The sequence below is a fragment of the Xenopus laevis genome, chromosome 7S (genome assembly GCF_017654675.1).
Source record: "Xenopus laevis strain J_2021 chromosome 7S, Xenopus_laevis_v10.1, whole genome shotgun sequence".
Classification (NCBI taxonomy): Eukaryota; Metazoa; Chordata; class Amphibia; order Anura; family Pipidae; genus Xenopus; species Xenopus laevis.
This window is the reverse complement of record NC_054384.1, coordinates 94,590,831-94,611,782: the sequence shown is the minus strand read 5'-3', so window position 1 is coordinate 94,611,782 and position 20,952 is coordinate 94,590,831. Positions and strand designations below refer to the sequence as shown.

The 20,952-nt window shown below is 40.5% G+C and overlaps 1 protein-coding gene across 1 annotated transcript; it reads left to right on the top strand.

Moving 5' to 3' along the window:
• The first annotated feature begins 454 nt into the window (after positions 1 to 454).
• Positions 455 to 14,517, top strand: pafah1b3.S (platelet activating factor acetylhydrolase 1b catalytic subunit 3 S homeolog). Its single transcript, NM_001095224.1, is given in 6 exon segments — positions 455 to 559; positions 4,287 to 4,373; positions 5,431 to 5,520; positions 10,399 to 10,515; positions 10,685 to 10,807; positions 13,874 to 14,517. Coding segments are annotated over 5 exon segments (681 nt in total). The 5' UTR covers positions 455 to 559; positions 4,287 to 4,292; the 3' UTR covers positions 14,144 to 14,517.
• Positions 14,518 to 20,952: the final 6,435 nt, after the last annotated feature.

Sequence of the window (20,952 nt, the reverse complement as noted above, 5' to 3'; positions counted from 1 at the left end):
ATAGGACCATCTAATTGTAGCTTTCATAAGATATTTCACTTTTCCACAGCTGCGCTCAACATACTGGCGCTTTACGACTACAAGACGACACGGCAGGAGACCAAAAGCGCATCTCCCTCTGTCTCACCTGTAAAGACTGCCTAATGCTCAACCACGTGACTTTCCCTTTACTACGTCACTTATTAAGTGCACCCACACCTCTCTTTTGAAATTGGTGCGCCCCTTCCTTTGTTATTCCTATGGAACGGGGCGGCTCATTATTAAAGAACAGGGTGGAGGAAGGTTCGCGGCGCGGAAAAACAACAATTGGCTGAGCAAACTGCGCTGCGAACACCCACAGGCCAATCAGATTCCCAAAAGTCGGGGAGGAGAGTTGGGATGAGTTCCGGGTGCGCCGTGCCAGTAACCCAGCGAATACCAACTGCGGGGAGATCTCTGCCGAGGGCTTGCATTACAGCTAGATCAGACGAAGGGCGGGGTTCCCCTTCCAATCGAGGTGGAATGGTGCAGGCCAAGAGGGAGGATTCTTTCATTGGAGAAAGAGCAAGTGAAAAGGGAGGTGAGTTTAAGTGGAAGCGCTTTGCGCCTGTGTTTCTTCAGTATGGAGCAAGTTTACTGTTATTATCTGTGTGGCTATCGTACAGCAAATAATCACGTGTCATGCTATAAAGATATTTAATCGTATTCACAGTGGGGCTTGTTGTCTGATGCCCCGCCCATCTCCTTGTGCTGAAGCAGTTTCCTAGCACTGACCTGAGAGTGACTGACACACATACACACCCCATACAATCCCTATATATCTGTACCTGAGGCTGAGCTGCTAATCTGGAAGTCACACATACACACCCCATACAATCCCTATATATCTGTACCTGAGGCTGAGCTGCTAATCTGGAAGTCCATAGTACAGGTAATTATGGACCTGTTATCCAGAATGCTCAGGAACTGGGACTTTCCCAGTCTTTCCATAATTTGGATCTCTATACATTAAGGGGGTTGTTCACCTTTGAATTCATGTTAAGTATGACGTAGAGAGTGAGACAATTTACAATTGGTTTTTATTTTTTTGTGGTTTTTGAGTTATTTAGCTTTTTATTCAGCAGTCTGGTTGCTAGGGACCAAATGACCCTAGCAACCATGCATTGATTTGAATAAGAGACTGGAATATGAATAGGAGACGCCTGAACAGAAGGATCAGTAGTAAAAAGTAGCAATAACGATACATATTTAGCCTTACAGAGCATTCGATTTTTAGATGGGGTCAGTGACCCCCATTTCGAAGCTGGAAAAAGGCAAAAAATTAAAAAACTATAGAAAATAAATAATGAAGACTAACTGGAAAGTTGCTTAGAACTAGTCATTCCATAACATACTAGAAGTTAACTTGGTGAACCACCGCTTTAAGTCGACAAAAAAATCCTTTAAAGGGGTGTCAGCTTCAAGTTAACTTTTATAGTGAATAAAGTACCCCCTCTTGTAAAATATAAGGATATTATAAGTGACGAAGGCTGAGTGTTTTTATACAGGTCATGGAACTCCGAGGTAACTTCTAATATCCTCATATTTTGCAACAGGGGTACTTTATTTATTATAATACACAAGTTTCAGTGAGTCATGTGACAGAAATGACATCAGAACTCACCGTTTATAAGGATATAATTTACAAGATATTCATAGCTTTTGTGTATTATAAGGATATTATAAGTTACCGAGGAGTTTCATGACCATATAAAAACACAAGGCTGAAGGCCTTCTAATATCCTCATATTTCCCAACAAGGGCTACTTTATTTATTATAATACACAAGTTTCAGTGAGTCTTGTGACATCACTACTCACCTTTTATAACTGATGACATCAGAACTCACCATTTATAAGGATATCATTTAGAAGATACTCATGGCTTTTGTGTATTATAGTATGTTATAGAATGGGCAATTCTGAGCTACTTTGCAATTGTCTTTATTTTTATTTATTTATTTTTTACAGTTTTTGAATTATTTTTGAATGACTCTTTCCAGCTTTCAAATGAGGGTCACTGACCCCATCTAAAAAAACAAATGCTCTGTATATTGTTAATGCCATTTTTTATTACTCCTCTTTCTATTTAGGCCTCTCCTATTATTATTATTCCACCCTCTTATTCAAATCAATATATGGCTGATAGGGCATTTTGGACCCAAGCAACCATATTGCTAATTCTCTCAGGATATCACTCTCTACATCAGTGATCCCCAACCAGTATCTCAACATGTTGCTCTCCAACCCCTTGGATGTTGCTCTCATGGTCCTCAAAGCAGGTGCTTATTTTTAAATTCCAAGCTTAAAAGCAAGTTTTAATTGCATAAAAACTAATTATAGTGTCAAGTAGAGCCTCCTGTAGGATGCCAGTCCAAATAGGGGCTACTAAACAGCCAATCACAGCCCTTGTTATCCAGAACGTTCAGAATTACGGAATGGCCGTCTCCCATCGACTCCAATATAATCAAATAATCCACATTTTTAAAAATTATTTCCTTTTTCTCTGTACTAATAAAACAGTACCTTGTTCTTGATCCCAACTAAGATATAATTAATCCTTATTGGAAGCAAAACCAGCCTATTTTAATTTTAATGTTTTAATGTTTAATATTTAATGTTTGCATGATTTTCTAGTAGATTTATGGTGTGAAGATCCAAATTACGGAAAGATCTGTTATCCGGAAAATCCCAGGTCCCCAGCATTCTGGATAACAGGTCCCATACCTGTACAAGGTACTGTTTTATTACTGCAGAGAAAAAGGTTTTTTTGTAATTTGAATTATTTGATTAAAATGGAGTCAATGGGAGATGACCTTCCCTTAATTTGGAACATTCTGGATAACTGGTTTCCAGATAATGGATTCCATACCTGTAGTAAACGTCAGGAGTGAGTGCATTATCATTCATAAGGGAAAGTTCCCATGTGTTAAAGGGCTTGTTCACCTTTGAGATAACTCTTAGTATGATGTAGAGAGGGATATTCTGAGACTCACGGTCAGAAAACGAAGTGCTCCAAGTGCCATACTGCGGGCGATTTATATTCTAGCTGCCGGGAAGGCAGTTAGGGGAGATTGTCGCCCGGAAGCAAAGGAGATTTGTCGCCGGGCGACTTAATCTCCCCTAATCTGACCGTGTGCCTCTGCCCTTAAGGCAGGATCCCCAACCAGCAGCTCGCAAGCAAGATGTTGCCCTCCGACCCCTCTGATGTTGCTCTCTGTGTCCTCAAAGCAGGTGATTATCTTTGAATTTCTGGCTTGGAGGCAAGTTTTAATTGCATAAAGACTATGTATAGTGCCATGTAGAGCCTCCTGTAGGCTTCAAGTCCACATATGGGCTACCAAATAGCCACAGCCTTTATTTGGCACCCCATGGGACTTTTACATGATTGTGTTGCTCCCCAACTTGTTTTACATTTGTATGTGGCTCACGGGTAAAAAAAGGTTGGGGACCCCTGCCTTAAGGTTTCAATATGAAAATGATGGCAGGCTTGGAAGCCGACCAGACCAGAATATTTAGCTCTGACTAGTTGTATTCTATAATTATATAAAGGAAGGTGAAGGACAGGTGTCCTTTATAGAGAAGAGACAGTGATACCATTCCTTGTGCTTCGGGCCGGATCATATTTAAGCTGGCGCAAGATAAAATTCTTTCCAGCCCTCATAGTGGGAGTACAGGTGAGCACAGACCCACAGCGTCCCCCCTTAGGAATGCTCTGGCCCACAAGCAGGCAAATGCTTCTGAATGATTACATTGTGACAAGTCTGGAATGTCTCTAACAACTCCTGGGAGTCTTATATGTTTTACATCCCCTTTGCACAGAACCTTCACAGCCCTAAATTACTGTTGTTTTTATATATATATATATATATATATATATATATATATATATATATATATATATATATATATATATATATATATATATATATATATATATATATATATATATATATATATATATATATATATATATATATATATATAAAATCCAGAAAGGTAAGGTGCACACTGGGATCCTTTGTAGCTTTTTTTTTTTGGATTTTGTATGCAGCTGCAATTGGTAGCACCTGGGTCAATTGCTCCAGTGGTGTGCTGAACCGTTTGGATTGTAATCTATCTATCTATCTATCTATCTATCTATCTATCTATATATATATATATATATATATATATATATATATATATATATATATATATATATATATATATATATATATATACACACTAAATAACTATACTAACTAACATAATGTTTCCTCTCTGCAGTGCAGGATGAGTGAAGAAGAGCAGAACCCAGCTGCCGTTCCCACTCCTATGTCTGATGTCCAGGGTGATGGGCGCTGGATGTCTATGGTGAGTCGGGACCTGGGTGTTTCCGGATAACAGATCTTTCTTCATACCTTAGATCTTTCTTCATACCTTAAATCTACAAGAAAATCATGGAAACATTAAATAAACCCAATAGGCTGGTTTTAATAAGGATTAATTATATCTTAGTTGGGATCAAGTACAATCTATTATAGTTTTATTATTACAGAGAAAAAGGAAATCTATGAAAATAGAGAAAATGGAGTCTAAGGGAAATGGCCTTTCCGTATTTTGAAGCTTTCTGGATAACGGATCCCATACCTGTATTTAATATATTTAGCATGATGAAGAGCAGCGGTCCCCAACCTGCTGCTATCCTAAACAAACAGAGAGCTTCTAGAGCTTTTACTCAGGTAAAGCATTCTACAGAACAAATATAGCATTCTAGTTTGCACTATTGCAGCTAATCTATTGGCAATAAACTGCCTCCTTAGCTTTCCTTCTCCTTTAAATTATTTAGCTTTTTTTTCAGCAGCTCTCCAGTTTGAAATCTTAGCATTTAACTGGTTGCTAGGGTTTAAATTACCCTAGCAATGAGGCAGTGAATTAAATAAGAGACTGGAATATTAATAGGAGGGGGCTGAACGGAAAGGTAAGCAACAAAAAGTAATAATAATAATAAAATTGTAACCTCAAAGAGCAGTGGTTATTTTTGGCTGGTGGTGGAAAGAAAATAAATAAATAAAATACCAATGAATAAAAATGAAGACCAATTGCATATTGGCTACTCTATAACATAGTAAAAGTAAACTTAAAGATGAACTACTCTTTTAAAGTTAAAATGATATATATATATATATTTTATTGGTAAGTGATTTTGGGTGTACAATTTCCTAGAGGTGGTACATTCGTTGTGTTTATGCAGAACTGACACTTTTGCCTGTATTTTGCCTTTTCTCTGTTCTCCAGGTTCTCGTGTTCTGTTTTGTGGATCATAACTGACAGTGTAGCACAACTCAAATTGAGTTATCAATAATAATAGTTATAAAAAAAGCAAATATCAGTGAGAAGCCCTAATAATCTGTGTTTGGGTCTGTTTCAGCACAATCATTTTGTGTCCAGCAGCAAAGACAAGGAGCCTGAAGTAGTGTTCATGGGAGACTCCAACGTCCAGATAATGCACCAGTTTGAGGTAAGAGTCTGATTGAGTATCTGCATTAGGACTTTGTTTTCTGCAGACTCACATCTGAAATCCAACTGGCTGATCTTATTATAGACTTTACCTCCTCTATGAATCACATACTCACAATCTTCCTGTGTCCCTTAGGTGAAAATACATCCTTCCTGTGTATTGATGTTATCCACTTTCCTGTAATTGCATCCCCTACCTCCCAGTTTATAGTGGGATCTCTGCCTGGGGAGGATCCGCAAGCTGGAAAGCCTGTGAGGTTTAACATTGGGTTTATTTAAAGGGGATGTTCACCTTTCAGTTAACGTTTAGCAGGTCCGGACTGGCATTTCAGGTACATAGAGGCCCAAACAGCCCCCATAGAGGCCCAAACAGCCCCCATAGAGGCCCAAACAGCCCCCATAGAGGCCCAAACAGCCCCCATAGAGGCCCAAACAGCCCCCATAGAGGCCCAAACAGCCCCCATAGAGGCCCAAACAGCCCCCATAGAGGCCCAAACAGCCCCCATAGAGGCCCAAACAGCCCCATAGAGGCCCAAACAGCCCCCATAGAGGCCCAAACAGCCCCCATAGAGGCCCAAACAGCCCCCATAGAGGCCCAAACAGCCCCCATAGAGGCCCAAACAGCCCCCATAGAGGCCCAAACAGCCCCCATAGAGGCCCAAACAGCCCCCATAGAGGCCCAAACAGCCCCCATAGAGGCCCAAACAGCCCCCATCAGCCCACTAAATACTGACTTTCTATGGGACCTTATAGCAACCCCTCTGGCATTTGCCAGAACCCACAGATTGCCAGTCCAGGCCTGATGTTTAGTATGACGTAAAGAGTGATATTTTGATATTATTTGCTGTTGGTTTTCATTTTTTATTATTTGTGGATTTTTGAGTTATTTAAATTTGTATTCTGCAGCTCTCCAGTTTGCCCTTTCATTAGTCTGGTTGCTAGGGTCCAAATTCCCCTAGCAACCATACGTTGATTTGAATAAGAGACTGGAATATGAATAGTAAAGGACTAAATTAGTAATAAAAAAAGCAATAACAATAAATATGTAGCCTTACAGAGCATCTGTTTTTAGATGGGTCAGTAACGTCCCTTGTGAAAGCTGGAAAGAGTCAGAAGAAGTAGGCAAATAATAAAAAAACGACAGAATATAAATAATCATGTCCAACTGAAAAGTTGCTTATAATTAGCCATTCTATAACATACTAAAAGTTAACTGAAAGGTGAACTACCTCTTTAACTGTATACGGATATGTCTGGTGACCTATCAATCCTGATCATTATCCTTGTACCGGTCTATTCAGAGATCTAAATCTAATCTGATGATTCACAGTACAGGTATGGGACCTGTTATCCAGAATGCTTGGGACCTGGGTTTTTCTGGATAACAGATCTTTCCATAATTTGGATCTCTACACCTTAAGTCTACTAGAAGGGTTGTTCACCTTTGAGATACTGTAACTTTTAGTATGATGCAGAGAGAGATATTCTGAGACAGTTTGCAATTGGTTTTCATTTTTTTTTTTATCATTGAAGGTTTTTATTATTTAGCTTTTTATTCAGCAGCTTTTCAATCTGCATCTTAAGCAATCTGGTAACTAGGGTCCAAATTTCTCTAGCAACCATGCGCTTGAATAAGAGACTGGAATATGAATAGGAGAGGCCTGGATAGAATCAGTAATAAAAAGTAACAATAACAATAAATGTGTAGCCTTACAGAGCATTTGTTTGTTAGAAGTGAGTCAGCGACGCCCATTTGAAAAGAGTCAGGAGAAAAAGGCAAATCACTATAAAACTATAAAAAATAAATAATGAAAACCAATTGAAAAGTTGCTTAGAATTGGCCATTCTATAACGCACTAAAAGTTACCTTAAAGGTGAACAAACCCTTTTAGTCTACTAGAAAATCATGTAAACATTAAATAAACCCAATAGGCTGGTTTTGCTTCCAAAAAAGGTCCAGGTACGGGACCTTTTATCCAGAATGCTCTGAAACTGGGGCTTTCTGGATAATGGATCTTTCCATAATTTGGATCTTCATGCTTTAAGTCTACTAGAAAATCAGGTAAAAATTAAATAAACCCAATAGGCTGGTTTTGCTTCCAATAAGGATTAATTATATCTTAGTTGGGATCAAGTACAAGCTACTGTTTTATTATTACAGAGAAAAAGGAAATCCTTTTTAAAAATTTGGATATAATGGAGTCTATGGGAGACGGCCTTTCCGTAATTTGGAGCTTTCTGGATAACGGGTTTCCGGGTAACGGATCCCATACTTGTATATGCTAGAGCAAGTAAAATGAATCAGGCAGAGGAAATTCATCAGGCCAAGGGTCCTTGTGCCTCCCTTGAAGGCGATGTCCTAATATTCTGAGGACAAATGTCCCAGCCTACCACGTTGCCATCAGCCCCACCATATAGTTGCCCTTCTCATACTGGAGCCGTTGGTACTTTTTAGAGGAGTGACAGGTTTTTAAAAAAACTTCATGTGCTGTTGCACTCATGTTGGTAGGTGCATGGACAGATGAGGAGGTGAAGGAGTGCTGCAACTACACTTCTGATCATCTGGGCTGTTGGTTTGGATTAAAGGAACTACAGGAAGGAGACCAATCATGTGTATGACTCGTACAGCATCCATCATTTGGCCAGCGGAACAGTTAGTCCAATACATTTGTGGATCAGGCAGTGTATGGCCACTATTGATGTTGGGCTTTTCCTGATCTGCACCCACCCGCAACCCGATTTCCGGGTCTCTTTTATAGACCCGCGCCGCCCTGCCGATGATGTCACAAATGGGGCGGGGCGAGAGGCACATGTCTATAAAAATTCAACCCGGAAGTCGGAAGCTCGCATTTGGAAGGTCGCCGGAAAAGAGCGTGCAAGGTCGGCCCGAACTTGCAGGTATCGGGCCGGCCCGTGCATCACTAATGGCCACCATTAGAATAGTGGGGATTGTACAGCTGGAATCTTTCTCAGTAAGAAGCACATACACTGGTCTGAGCAGACACACCAAGGGATCAAGCTGTATGGTTTTTTTTTTCTGTCTTACTTATGGTACAGTCCTGCATCGGGTAGGGTACCCGCAGAATGTGATCCGGTCTCGGCTGGATTACACTTCATGTGCCCACTGATACCCGATCCGCTGCAGTGGGATGGGCTACAGATGGGCATTCCAGGTGCAACGGAGAATGATAAAGGAAAAAATGATAAAGATCTGAAAATAAATTCTTCCGGGCAGTGTGACGTCACTTCTGGTCGGTGCTGCTGCAATCACTGTGGGGGAACGGGTGGAGTGGACATCTATGGGATTGAGAAGTGGGGAGCAGGTCTGTAACTTATGGCTCCTGATTTTCCACTTATAAGGCCATGAAATGTAAAGAGCAACTTGCTGAAATATAAAAATGCATTTGTTTTGTGCTCAAATATTTAAGTTCTGAAAGTGTAATGGAAGTAGTTTGGCATTGTATATGTTTCTGTTATCCAATGTGAGAGGAACCTCCATATTATCCAGTTAAACCAATGGCTGGCTGTAGAGCTGCTCTCAATCAGTGCTGAGTCAAACAAGTAAAAGAGCATTAAAAGAAATACAGGATATAATTTTTCTAGCGATAACTGGAATCCCAGCCACAAACATGATTGAGCTTTTTTTTTTCCTGTTTCTGGATTTTTTTTTCAGAGGAAAGATATAGAGCAGAAGTTGCCAAAATCAAGCTTGGTCCCCAGTGGGGCAGGGAGGGCTTAGGCAAAAGGCCAGCTTGGGTAAGGTTTGGACTCAATCCCTGTTTTGTGTCCTAGAGTTTCTCTAAATGTCCCTTAGGGTGAGATCCTGGGTGATAACGTACACCCCATTGTAGATATTCTTGGAATTACGACTAAAGGCTGAGTTGGCAGCTTATTGGCCCGTGTGGGGGGCCATCCGACGGGCGTCCACGATTGATATCTGTCCGAAAGTCGGAACAGGGTAAAAAAAATCCAGTTGGATCGTGGCTGCATCTGTTCCTTGCCCCGCTATCTGACTGCCCATATTGCCTCTGTTCTGATCGGTTTGTTGGGCTTTAGGGCCCACAATCGGATCAGCCCGATATAGCCCACCTCAATCTGGGCATATCTGGGAGAGATCCACTCGTTTGGCAACATCGACAAACGAGAGGATATCCCTGTGTATGGCCACCTTTTCACAAAATTGCTTCCATGTGTCTTGCTACAGAGGTGATGGAAAATGCGGGAGTGCAATGTCTTTAAAGGAGAATTAAACCCTAAAAATGAATGTGGCTAAAAATGACATTTTATATACTGAACTTATTGCACCAGCCTACAGTTTCAGCTTGTCAATAGCAGCAATGATCCAGGACTTCAAACTTGTCACAGGGGGTCTCCATCTTGGAAAGTGTCTGTGACACTCACATGCTCAGTGGGCTCTGAGCAGCTGTTGAGAAGCTAAGCTTAGGGCTCGTCACTAATTATCCAGCAGAAAATGAGGTTGGTCTGTAATATAAGCTGATGCTACAGGTTTGCTGATTATTAAATTCTGATGCTAATTGCACTGGTTTCTGTGCTGCCATGTATTAATTACTAATCGGCCTTATATTGTGACATTTCTATTCTATGAGTACTGTATATTGTGAGTGGGTCCCTAAGCTCAGTAAGTGACAGCAGCACAGAGCATGTGCAGTGAATCAGCAGAAAAGAAGATGGGGAGCTACTGGGGCATCTTTGGAGACACAGATCTTTACTGCTAAAGGGCTGTGGTTGCCTTGGGCTGGTACAGATGCACAAAACATAACGTACAATATTTCTAGCTACTTCTTTAGTTAGGCTTTAGTTCTCCTTTAATTGTTTAGTTTGCAAACCACTGATACAGTTTTGTTATCTTTCCTGTTAGGTCTGGAGGGAGCTTTTCTCCCCACTCCATGCTCTGAATTTCGGTGGGTTAAGTGATGGAACACAACATGTTTTGTGGAGACTGGAAAATGGAGAACTTGATCACGTCAAACCCAAGGTGAGGGTTAAAAGAGCCATATGGAGGGGGATAAATATTCATCATGTTGGGGGCTAACTGAATATGGGGAGGTGTGGGTGTTAGAGTCTCCTCCGTGGAAATATTCTGCAGTATAAGAACAGTAACATGGAGAGGCTCAGTATTCAGTATGTTGTTTTCCTTAATTCAGATCATAGTCCTGTGGGTCGGCACATATAACCAAGGGCACAGTGCTGAACAGATTGCAGGAGGAATTATTGCCATCATCCGGTGTATCAATCAGAGGCAACCGCAAGCCAAAGTCATTGTAATGGTAAGAGCTTTTTTACCCCATTATTGTCTGAGCCTCGATTTCCATAAAGCTCAGTGGTTTGGCTGCAGTTCTATTGGTTCTCAGCAAATTAGAGAGAACAGTGTGACACTTGTAAGGTGCAGGATCTTAGGTCTGTGTTGTCTTTATCACAGAATAATGTCTTGTTTTCCTTCTGTAAAAGAAAAAACACCTATTGCACTTAGATAGTAATAGGCTATTGTTGAAACCTGAACAAAACCCATCTCCCAAGAAACAAAGATACTGATTACTTTGATAATGGCCGCTTCGAAGAAAGCACTTTAATTATTGGCTAAAAAAGGAATCTCCTTCAATAACAGAGATCACTTCTTACCTTAAAGGAGAAACAAACCCTTAATAAAAAAAATCCCCTCCCCCCCAGCCTTGCTGCCCCCCGGGCAAATGCCCCTAACTCTTTACTTGCCCCTCATGCAGATAGGGTTGCCACATTTTCTAGAAAAAAATACCGGCCTTAGCCCCGCCCAAAGCCACACCCCCTGTGCCTAGCTATTAAAGCCCCAGTCACGCTGACGCCGCCCACAAATCAGCAGCACAGCCCGCATAGCTGAGTAGGGGGATTTGGAGCAGGGAGGGAGGAGGGAGCAGCGAAGCTGCTTAAAAGTAAGTGGCATTTCTCCCCACAAAAAATTACCGGCCATTGTAATTGCCGGTATTATCTTAATAACGGCACCGGCCTCCATACCTGTTTTAGCAGCTGGGCCGGTAATTTACCGGCCAGGTGGCAACCTTACATGCAGATTCTGTCCAGCGGAGTTCACGGGCGCCATCTACAGCCTCTTCCGTAATCTTTGGAATGAGATCGGTGAAGTGGCTCATGCGCAGTTGAAGCAATTTTCTATTTCATGCATGCACCGAAACTCAGGAAAATTGCAGAAGCGCCGGTGTCATTGTGAAGATTACGGAAGCGACTGAAGATGGCGCCTGTTAACTCCGCTGGACAGAATCTGCATGAGGGGTAAGTAAAGGGTTAGGGGTATTTGCACGGGGGGCGTCGATGTAGGGGAGGGAGGGTAGGGATTTTTTTTTTTTAAATTAAATCAGAGGGAAACAGATTTAGAGAGTCTTTCAAGTAGGGATGCACTGAATCCACTATTTTGGATTCAGCCGAACCCCCAAATCCTTCGCAAAAGATTTGTCCGAATACCGAGCCAAATCCTACTGTGAATATGCAAATTAGGGGTGGGAAGGGGAAGATATTTTTGACTTCCTTGTTTTGTGACAAAAAGTGACGTGATTTCCCTCCCCACCCCTAAGTTCAGCCGGGCAAAAGGATTCGGCAGAATCCAAATCCTGCTGAAAAAGGCCGAACCGAATCCGAGATTCAGTGTATCCCTACTTTCAAGCTTACATGGTCTCTCTATTTTTTTGAGCCTTGTGATTCTAGAAATCAAATACTCAGGTTTCTCTGAATGTAGTACAGGTATAGGATCCGTTATCCGGAACGGCGTTATCCAGAAAGCTCCTAATTACAGGAAAGTCGTCTCCTGTCTCTCCGTCATTTTATACAAATAATCCAAAATTTTTAAAAATGATTTCCCTTTTTCTCTGTAATAATAAAACAGAATCTTGTACTTGATCCCAACTACGATATAATTAATCCTTATTGGAAGCAGAACCAGCCTATTGGGTTTATTTAATGATTATATGATTTTCTAGTAGATTTAAGGTATGAAGATCCAAATTACAGAAAGATCCATTATCTGGAAAGCCCCAGGTCCCGGTCTGCATTACAGATCCCATACCTGTACATATGCCAATCTATGAGAATCAATTTTTTTCCCCTGTACCTAATATATTCACTTAGTTACTGCTCTGTTTGGTAACCAATTTAAAATGTGTTTATTATTCGAACATTTTTCACTTCATATTCTTGTTCATTTTGAACTTACGCGTTACTTGTAACTGGAGGATCGTAGCCGTCATGTTATCTTCTTACTGAAGAAATCCAATAAATTATTTGAAAACAGAAAAAGCATGCACGGGTAGCTGCGCCCTAGATGCTGAAATATGAGCGAGTGCTGCAAAGAAATGGCTCGGATATCTTGGGCTGCTGCAATTGAAGTGCATGGGTTGTTGTCTGCTCATTTTAGGTATTTTTGGTAGCATTACAATTAGGGGCAGATTTATCAAAGGTCGAATTTCAAAGACTTCGAAATTCAAAAAGACCAACCGAAATTAAGTGTTTTTTTTTTTTGCTGAATAGGTCAGTTTTCGATCAACTTAGAATTTTTACGAATTAAAGTAATAGGAATAGCGCATTCGAAATGGTATGATTCAACGTTTTTCCAAAAAAAACAAAAAACTTTTTGACTTTTCTAGGAGGATCACCAAAGGCTAAAACAGCAATTAGTCAGGTTATAGATGGTGAATGGTTGAAGTCGAATTTTTAAAGAGACAGTACATGATAAATTTTGAAATCCGATTTTTTTTCAAATTTGAATCTAATTTGGACTATTCCCTAGTCAAAGTACACAATTAGCTAGAAATTTTAATTTTCACTTCGACCTTTGATAAATCTGCCCCTTAAAGAAAAAATCCCAATTTAAAAACCTAAAAGTTTTTGTAATATGTGGGGTCTGGGTGTTCATGCCCCAGACCTACATTTCTATTAGCCCGCACCTTTGGTTGGCGAGAACATTTTTACCCAACAGGTGCCCTTTAAGAGTAAGGCCACACGAGAAGATTGGTGAGAATTTGTCGCCTGGCGACTAATCGCCTCGTCTTTTGAGCGACTATCTCCCCGAACTGCCTCAGCGTTTTTCCCCATAGGTTGCAATGAAAAGTCGCCGCGTGTGCATTAGCGCAGGTGACTTTTCATTGCAACCTATGGGGAAAAACGCTGAGGCAGTTCGGGGAGATAGTCGCTCAAAAGACGAGGCGATTAGTCGCCAGGCGACAAAATCTCCCCGAATCTCCTCGTGTGGACTAGCCCTAAGTGCCTACTGGCACAAAACGCGTAAGGCGTGTGAGTAGCTGCCGTTTTCTTCTATGATTGTTGGTAGCATTGTCTTGTATCTCTCTTTGCAGGCCTTGCTCCCACGCGGAAAGAACCCAAACTGTTTACGGAACAGGAATCTACAAGTGAACAAATTACTGGAGAAAGATCTGCCCTCACTGCCCAACGCATTCCTGTTAGATGCTGACCCGGGCTTCGTGCATTCCGACGGCACCATCAGTCACCATGACATGTATGATTATCTGCACTTGAGCCGGCACGGCTACGCCCGAGTGTGCCCCACGTTGCACCGTACACTTCTGCAGCTTCTGGAAGGCACGGGCACCCCCCCTGATCAGTAAGCACCAACCAGCAAGGGGGGGGGAATCAGGAGTGATGGTACCGGAGATGGTGTAAGTTCCTTACATTGGGGCAGAAGGCAAGTACGGCAAAAGAGTCTCCTGGAATAGTGGATCAGGCGCATTAGTAGCTAGTCATTTCCCTAGAAGAGTAGGATTGAACCAACTAACTGCCTCAATTACATCCAAAACTGCCCCTAGGGAGGGCAGCACAGACTCTCTTTTTCCCTTTTCTTGGCATGTGGTTCTGCGGCATCTCGTTGTTTTATTTCCCTTGTATTGTGTCATATTTGTGTATTTGTATCCCAAGTCTATCACTCTATCGCTCTATCACTTGCACTCAGAGCCATATAATAAACCTGTTTTTTTTTACTTTACATGTGAGTGAGTATAATGTCTCCAGGGGTAACGGGCAGAGGGGAAAAGCCCCAATATTATACTGAGCTCATCCGTTGGGAACAGATCCACATGCTGCTGACCCGGCTCTTAAATACACTGTATGCAAACACAATATGAAAGGGGAACTATTGTGAAAATGTAATATAAGCTTCATCACACTGAAATAAGAAACTTTATAAATTCAATCAATTAAAAATTCTGATTTGTTTCTGTAATAATCACATTTATCTTCACTATTCCTCTCTCAGCATCTGTTTCTCTTCATTCTGTCTTCATGCAGCAGTTGGGTGGCAGTTGGCAGTTGGTCCAATATATCTTATAGGGGGGGCTTACTTTCCTAGCAGATGTATTAGAGCTCACTCAATTAACTGATTCCAGTTACAAACAAAATCTAACAAAATAACTGCCTTTTGCACAAATTCTGCATGTAGAGAGACATGATGATTTTAATAGAGTGAGCTCTAATACATCTTCTAGGCAAAAGGAGCCCCCCTATAAGATATATTGGATCTAACTGTCAATCAATATCCGACACCCAACTGCTGCATGAAGAGAGAATGAAGAGAAACAGATGCTGAGAGAGAAGAATAGTGAACATAAACTTGATTATTTCAGAAACAATGCAGAATATTTAACTGTATTTAGAAAGTTTATTTTAGTATGAGGAAGCTTATATCAAATTTTAATTTTCGTGATAGTTCCCCTTGCCTGAAAATTAAAGGAGTGGTTCACCTTTGGGTTAACATTTAGTATATTATAGAATGTCTAATTGTAAGCAAATTTTCAAGGCCTTCATTTTTTCTTTTCTATAGTTTTTGAGTAGGATTGGTTGAATTTGACCCACTTCGCTACGGCAAAAATTTCAGCCACGGCAAAATTGACGCGCCTCTTTTTTTTTTTTTAACGCACAATGCCATACAAGTCTATGGGCATCATTTCCACATGAAACAAAAAAATTTGCCCATCCCTATTTTTGAGTTATTTGCCTTTCTCTAACTTTCAAATAGGGGTCACTGACCCCATTTCAAAAAACAAATGCTCTGTAAGGCTACAGAAATTGCAAACTGGTGAATATAAAGCTAAATAACTCAAAAACCACAAATCATAAAAAAGAAAACCACTCTCTATCATACTAGAAGTTAATTTAAAGGGGAACAATCCCTTTAAAGCCCAGGCTAGTTACATTTTTTTTCATTTTTGGTTGTATGAAAATGGTGAAATACTGGTGATATTAGGAATGAATAAAACTGGGATGTTGAAAATGAGATGGGGGGGGGTAGAAAAATGACATTGGAGAAGTCCTGCTCTAATGATCAGCTAAGCTTTCCAGTAAAACTTTACCAGTGTTAAAAGGGTTATTTCACCTTTAAATTAACATTTAGTACGATGTGGAACGCGATATTCTGAAATATTATTTGTGGTTTGAGTTATTTAACGTTTTATTCAGAATTGTCTCAGAATATCACTTGCGACATCATACTAAGGGGCATATTTATCAAGGGTCGAATTTCGAATTGAAAAAAAGATTAAAAATTAGAATTCAAAAAGACCAACCAAAACTAAAGGTGGCCATAAACAGAGAGATCCGCTCGTTTGGCGATGTCGCTAAACGAGCGGATCTCTCCCCTACATGCCCACCCCTAGGGCCCAATGATCGGATTCTAACGATGGGCAACAGGTGGTCGGATTGCAGGACCGCATCAACAAACAGATGCGGCCACGATCCAACGGGATTTTTAGTCCCGTCCGATCGACATCTGGCCGACTTTCGATCGGGGAAGCCGTCGGGGGGCCCCATACACGGGCCAATAAGCTGCCGACTCGGTCTGTTGGCAACTTTTATCGGCCCGTGTATTGCCACCTTAAGTCAAAGGTTGTTTTTTTTTGTCAAATAGGTGTTTTCGATTGAATAGGTTCATATTCGGCCGAATTCGAATCATATGAATCAAAGCAATAGCGCATTCGATCGAATTCGATTCGAGGGTTCCCCCAAAAAAACTAGGATGGTAACTTTCAGCAAAACGCTTCCGCATGGACCTCAGCAGAGTATGAACCTCAGCCCTTCTACCAGCAACAGGAACTCTAGGGAGACAAGATTCTTCTTCCAAGCAGGCCTGGACTGGCAATCTGTGGGTTCTGGCAAATGGCAGAGGGGCTGCTGTAAGATGCCAAAGAAAGTCACTATTTTTTGGGCTGTTTGGGCCTCTGTGTAAGTGGAATGCCAGGGCCTATTCTGAAGCCCAGTACAGACCTGCTTCCAAGTATTATTATTATTATTAGCACATATTTATAAAGCATCAGCTTATTCTGCAGTGCTGTACAATAAATACAATGAACAGCATCTGATGTTAGTACAGGTATGGGCCCTATTATCCTGAATGTGCGGGACCTGGAGCTTTCCGTAATGTGGATCTTCTTACCTAAGGTCTACTATAAAATCATGTAAACATTAAATAAACCCAATAGGCTTGTTCTGTTTCCAATAAGGATTAATTATATCTTAGTTTGGATCATGTACAGTACAGTTTAACATGGAACTCGATACTGTTTCACTGATAATTCACATGTTATTACAGGTATGGGACCTGTTATCCAGAATGCTCGGGACCTGGGGTTTTCCGGATAAAGGATCTTTCTGTAATTTGGATCTTTGTACCTTAAGTCTACTAGAAAAGCATGTAATCATTAAATAGACCCAATAGGCTGGTTCTGTTCCACTAAGGATTCATTATATCTAAAGGTGCCGTCTACAGCTTATTAGCCTGTGTGTGGGGCCATCCAACGGGCTTCCCCAATTGATATCTGGCATCTCAATTGGGCAGGTTAAAAAATCCCGCTGGATCGCAGACCGCATATGTGCTTCTGTGCAGTCCCACGATCTGAACGCCTCTATTTTGATCCGATCGTTGGGCCCACAATCGGATCAGCCCAATATCGCTTACTTCAACGTGGGTATATCAGGAAGAGTTGCCAAACAAGCGGATCTCTACATCTATAGCCACCTTTAGTTGGGATCAAGTACAAGCTACTGTTTTATTATTACAGAGAAAAAGGAAAAAATCAATTTGGATTATTTAATTATAATGGAGTCTAGGGGAGACGGTCTTTCCGTAATTCAGAACTTTCTGGATAACGGGTTTCCGGATAACGGATCCCATACCTGTACAGCTATCCCATTGTGCTAACATTAAAAAGGCAGATTCCCCTCCCACAATAAATCCGACAATCTATACGTTCAGATATACAATATGGTACAACCTATAAACACTAAAAGAACACCCACTGGTCATGGAATCGTCCCAATAGCTCAGAACAACCAGACAATGTCACCAACTTAAAGGACCAGTAACACATTTTTTTTTTTTTAATTCATTTGTATACATTAAAAAAAAAAAAAAAAGAAGAAAAACACCAAGACAAATTAAACTTTAAAATCGCAAAGCCTTTATTAAGAAATCACTTACGGAAACTCCGCTTCTGCTCCTCTTCAGAAAAGGCAACAGGGCAATGATCCATCATGCGGCGCTCGATTTCTCCTCCCTGGCTATCTCCTATAAGGAAGGCATGGAGGAGAAATTGAGCACTGCACGATTGATCGCGATCGTCTTTTCTGAAGAGGAGCGCAAGCGGAGTTTCTGTAAGTTATTTCTTAATATAGACTTTGCGATTTTAAAGTCTAATTTGTCTTGGCGTTTTTTATTTCTTTTTTCCAATGTATACTAACGAATTTTTTTAAAAAAAATGTTGATGTTACTGGTCCTTTAACAACAGATTTATGGCTTCTTATCAAATATAAGGTCTCTATAATAACTTAAGAGCTGAAAGTTATAAATATTATTAATGATATTATATATTGTTGATTTCATTACATGAATCTGTATCACTATTTGTTAAAAGATTTGTTAAAAGAATTTTATGCTATAACAAATAAATAAAAACAAGTTTGGAGAAATAAAAGGCAGGTTCCTATCCATTCAGTAGTAAAAGGAGAAAGACAACGTTTCCTTTCCTTCCGTATTTGGAGAAAAACCTTTGTAAAGAGGATAGACAAAGCAACGTCTGATCGTTTTATTTTTATTACAGTAAGAAATATTGCACATGATCAACATGTCGGTTCAGTCTCAGTCCTCTTTCAGAACAAAACAAAATATAAAGCACAAGAAGTAGCCATGTTGATCCTCAGTGTGGCGGCAGGAGAGCAAACATGGCTGTTGCCTCTATTCCTGTGGCCTAGTCGTAACGGCCTAAAGCGACTGGATCCGCACTGAGATTAAAGGGATTCTGTCATGATTTTTATGGTGCAGTTTTTATTTCTAAATGACACTGTTTACACTGCAAATAATTCACTCTACAATATAATATTTCTTTCCTGAACCAGCAAGTGTATTTATTTAGTTGTAATATTGGTGTGTAGGTGCATCTCAGGTCATTTTGCCTGGTCATGTGCTTTCAGAAAGAGCCGGCACTTTAGGATGGAACTGCTTTCTGGCAGACTGTTGTTTCTCCTACTCAATGTAACTGAATGTGTCTCAGTGGGACCTGGATTTTACTATTGAGTGCTGTTCTTAGATCTACCAGGCAGCTGTTATCTTGTGTTAGGGAGCTGCTATCTGGTTACCTTCCCATTGTTCTGTTGTTAGGCTGATGGGGAAGGGAGGGGGTGATATCACTATCAGAGCACAAGTCACATGACTGGGGGTAGCTGGGAAACTGACAATTTGTCTAGCCTAGGGATGCCACCTGGCTGGTATCTTAAATGAAAAAATGATGATGGTTGATCCCAATGTTATTAATAGGGAAAAAAGATAAATATATAGGAAGCCTGGTATTTTTTTCCAGAAAAGGTGGCAACCCTAGTCTAGCCCCATGTAAGATTTCAAAATTAAATGTAAAAAAAAAAAATCAGTTTTCTCTTTTCAGAAATGGATTTCAGTGCAGAATTCTGCTGGATCGGCACTATTAAAGGGGTGGTTCACCTTCAAGTTAACATTTAGTATGTTATAGAATGACCAATACTAAGCAACTTTTCGATTGGTCTTCATTATTTATTTTATTTTTTAATTATTTGCCGCCTTCTGATTCTTTCCAGCTTTCAAATGGGAGTCACTGACCCCATCTTAAAACAAATGCAAATTAACTACCAATCTTTCTATTCAGGCCTCTCCTTACTCATATTCCAGTCTCTTATTAAAATCAATGAATGGTCGCTAGGGTAATTTGGACCATAGCAACCAGACTGCTAAAACTGCAAACTGGAGAGAGGTGCTGAATAAAAAGATAAATAACTCAAAAACCACAGATGATAAACAATTAAAACCAATTGCAAACTGTCTCAGAATATCACTAATATATCATACTAAAAGTTAATTTAAAAGTGTACAACCCCTTTAACTGATGCATTTTGAAAAAACAAAATTTTTTTCCCATGACAGTATCCCTTTAAGAAGCAGTCCGACTCTATATAAAGCAAGCATACTGTATTATACATAAGAAATACAATTGCATGTATCACTATGTGTACTTAAGCCCTTTTGTCCAAAAAGACTCACGGGTTCATCCAACACTCTGGCACTGGTCAAAGCAGCTGTATAAAAACAAGTAGCATGCACTAAATACCCATATAAGGTAAGAAGGAGGCAAAGAGAAGAGAATACAAAGCAAACAGTCAAAATCTCTATATAGCTACTCCGTCTCTCTGTATAGCTACTCTCTCTCAGTTTAGCTACTCCGTCTTTCTGTATAGCTACTCCGTCTCTCTGTATAGCTACTCCGTCTCTCTGTATATCCATCTCTCTGTATAGCTACTTTCAGTTTAGCTACTCTATCTCTCTGTATATCCACTCTCTCTCTCAGTTTAGCTACTCTCTCTCTCTGTATAGCTACTCTCTCTCTCTCTGTATAGCTACTCCATCTCTCTTCATAGCTACTTTCTCTCTCTGTATAGCTACTCCATCTCTCTGTATATCCATCTCTCTGTATAGCTACTCCATCTCTCTGTATATCCATCTCTCTGTATAGCTACTCCATCTCTCTGTATATCCATCTCTCTGTATAGCTACTCCATCTCTCTGTATAGCTACTCCATCTCTCTGTATAGGTACTCCATCTCTCTGTATAGGTACTCCCTCTCTCTGTATAGGTACTCCCTCTCTCTGTATAGCTACTCCATCTCTCTGTATAGCTACTCCATCTCTCTGTATAGCTACTCCATCTCTCTGTATAGGTACTCCATCTCTCTGTATATCTACTCCATCTGTATAGGTACTCCCTCTCTCTGTATAGCTACTCTATCTCTCTGTATAGCTACCCAATCTATCTTACTGCCTCTCAGCACGTGGGGTTCATTCATAGTGCAGCAATTCTCCAATGGAGAGGCTCTAAATCTGAGCATTGCACCAGCTTCTGGAAATGCC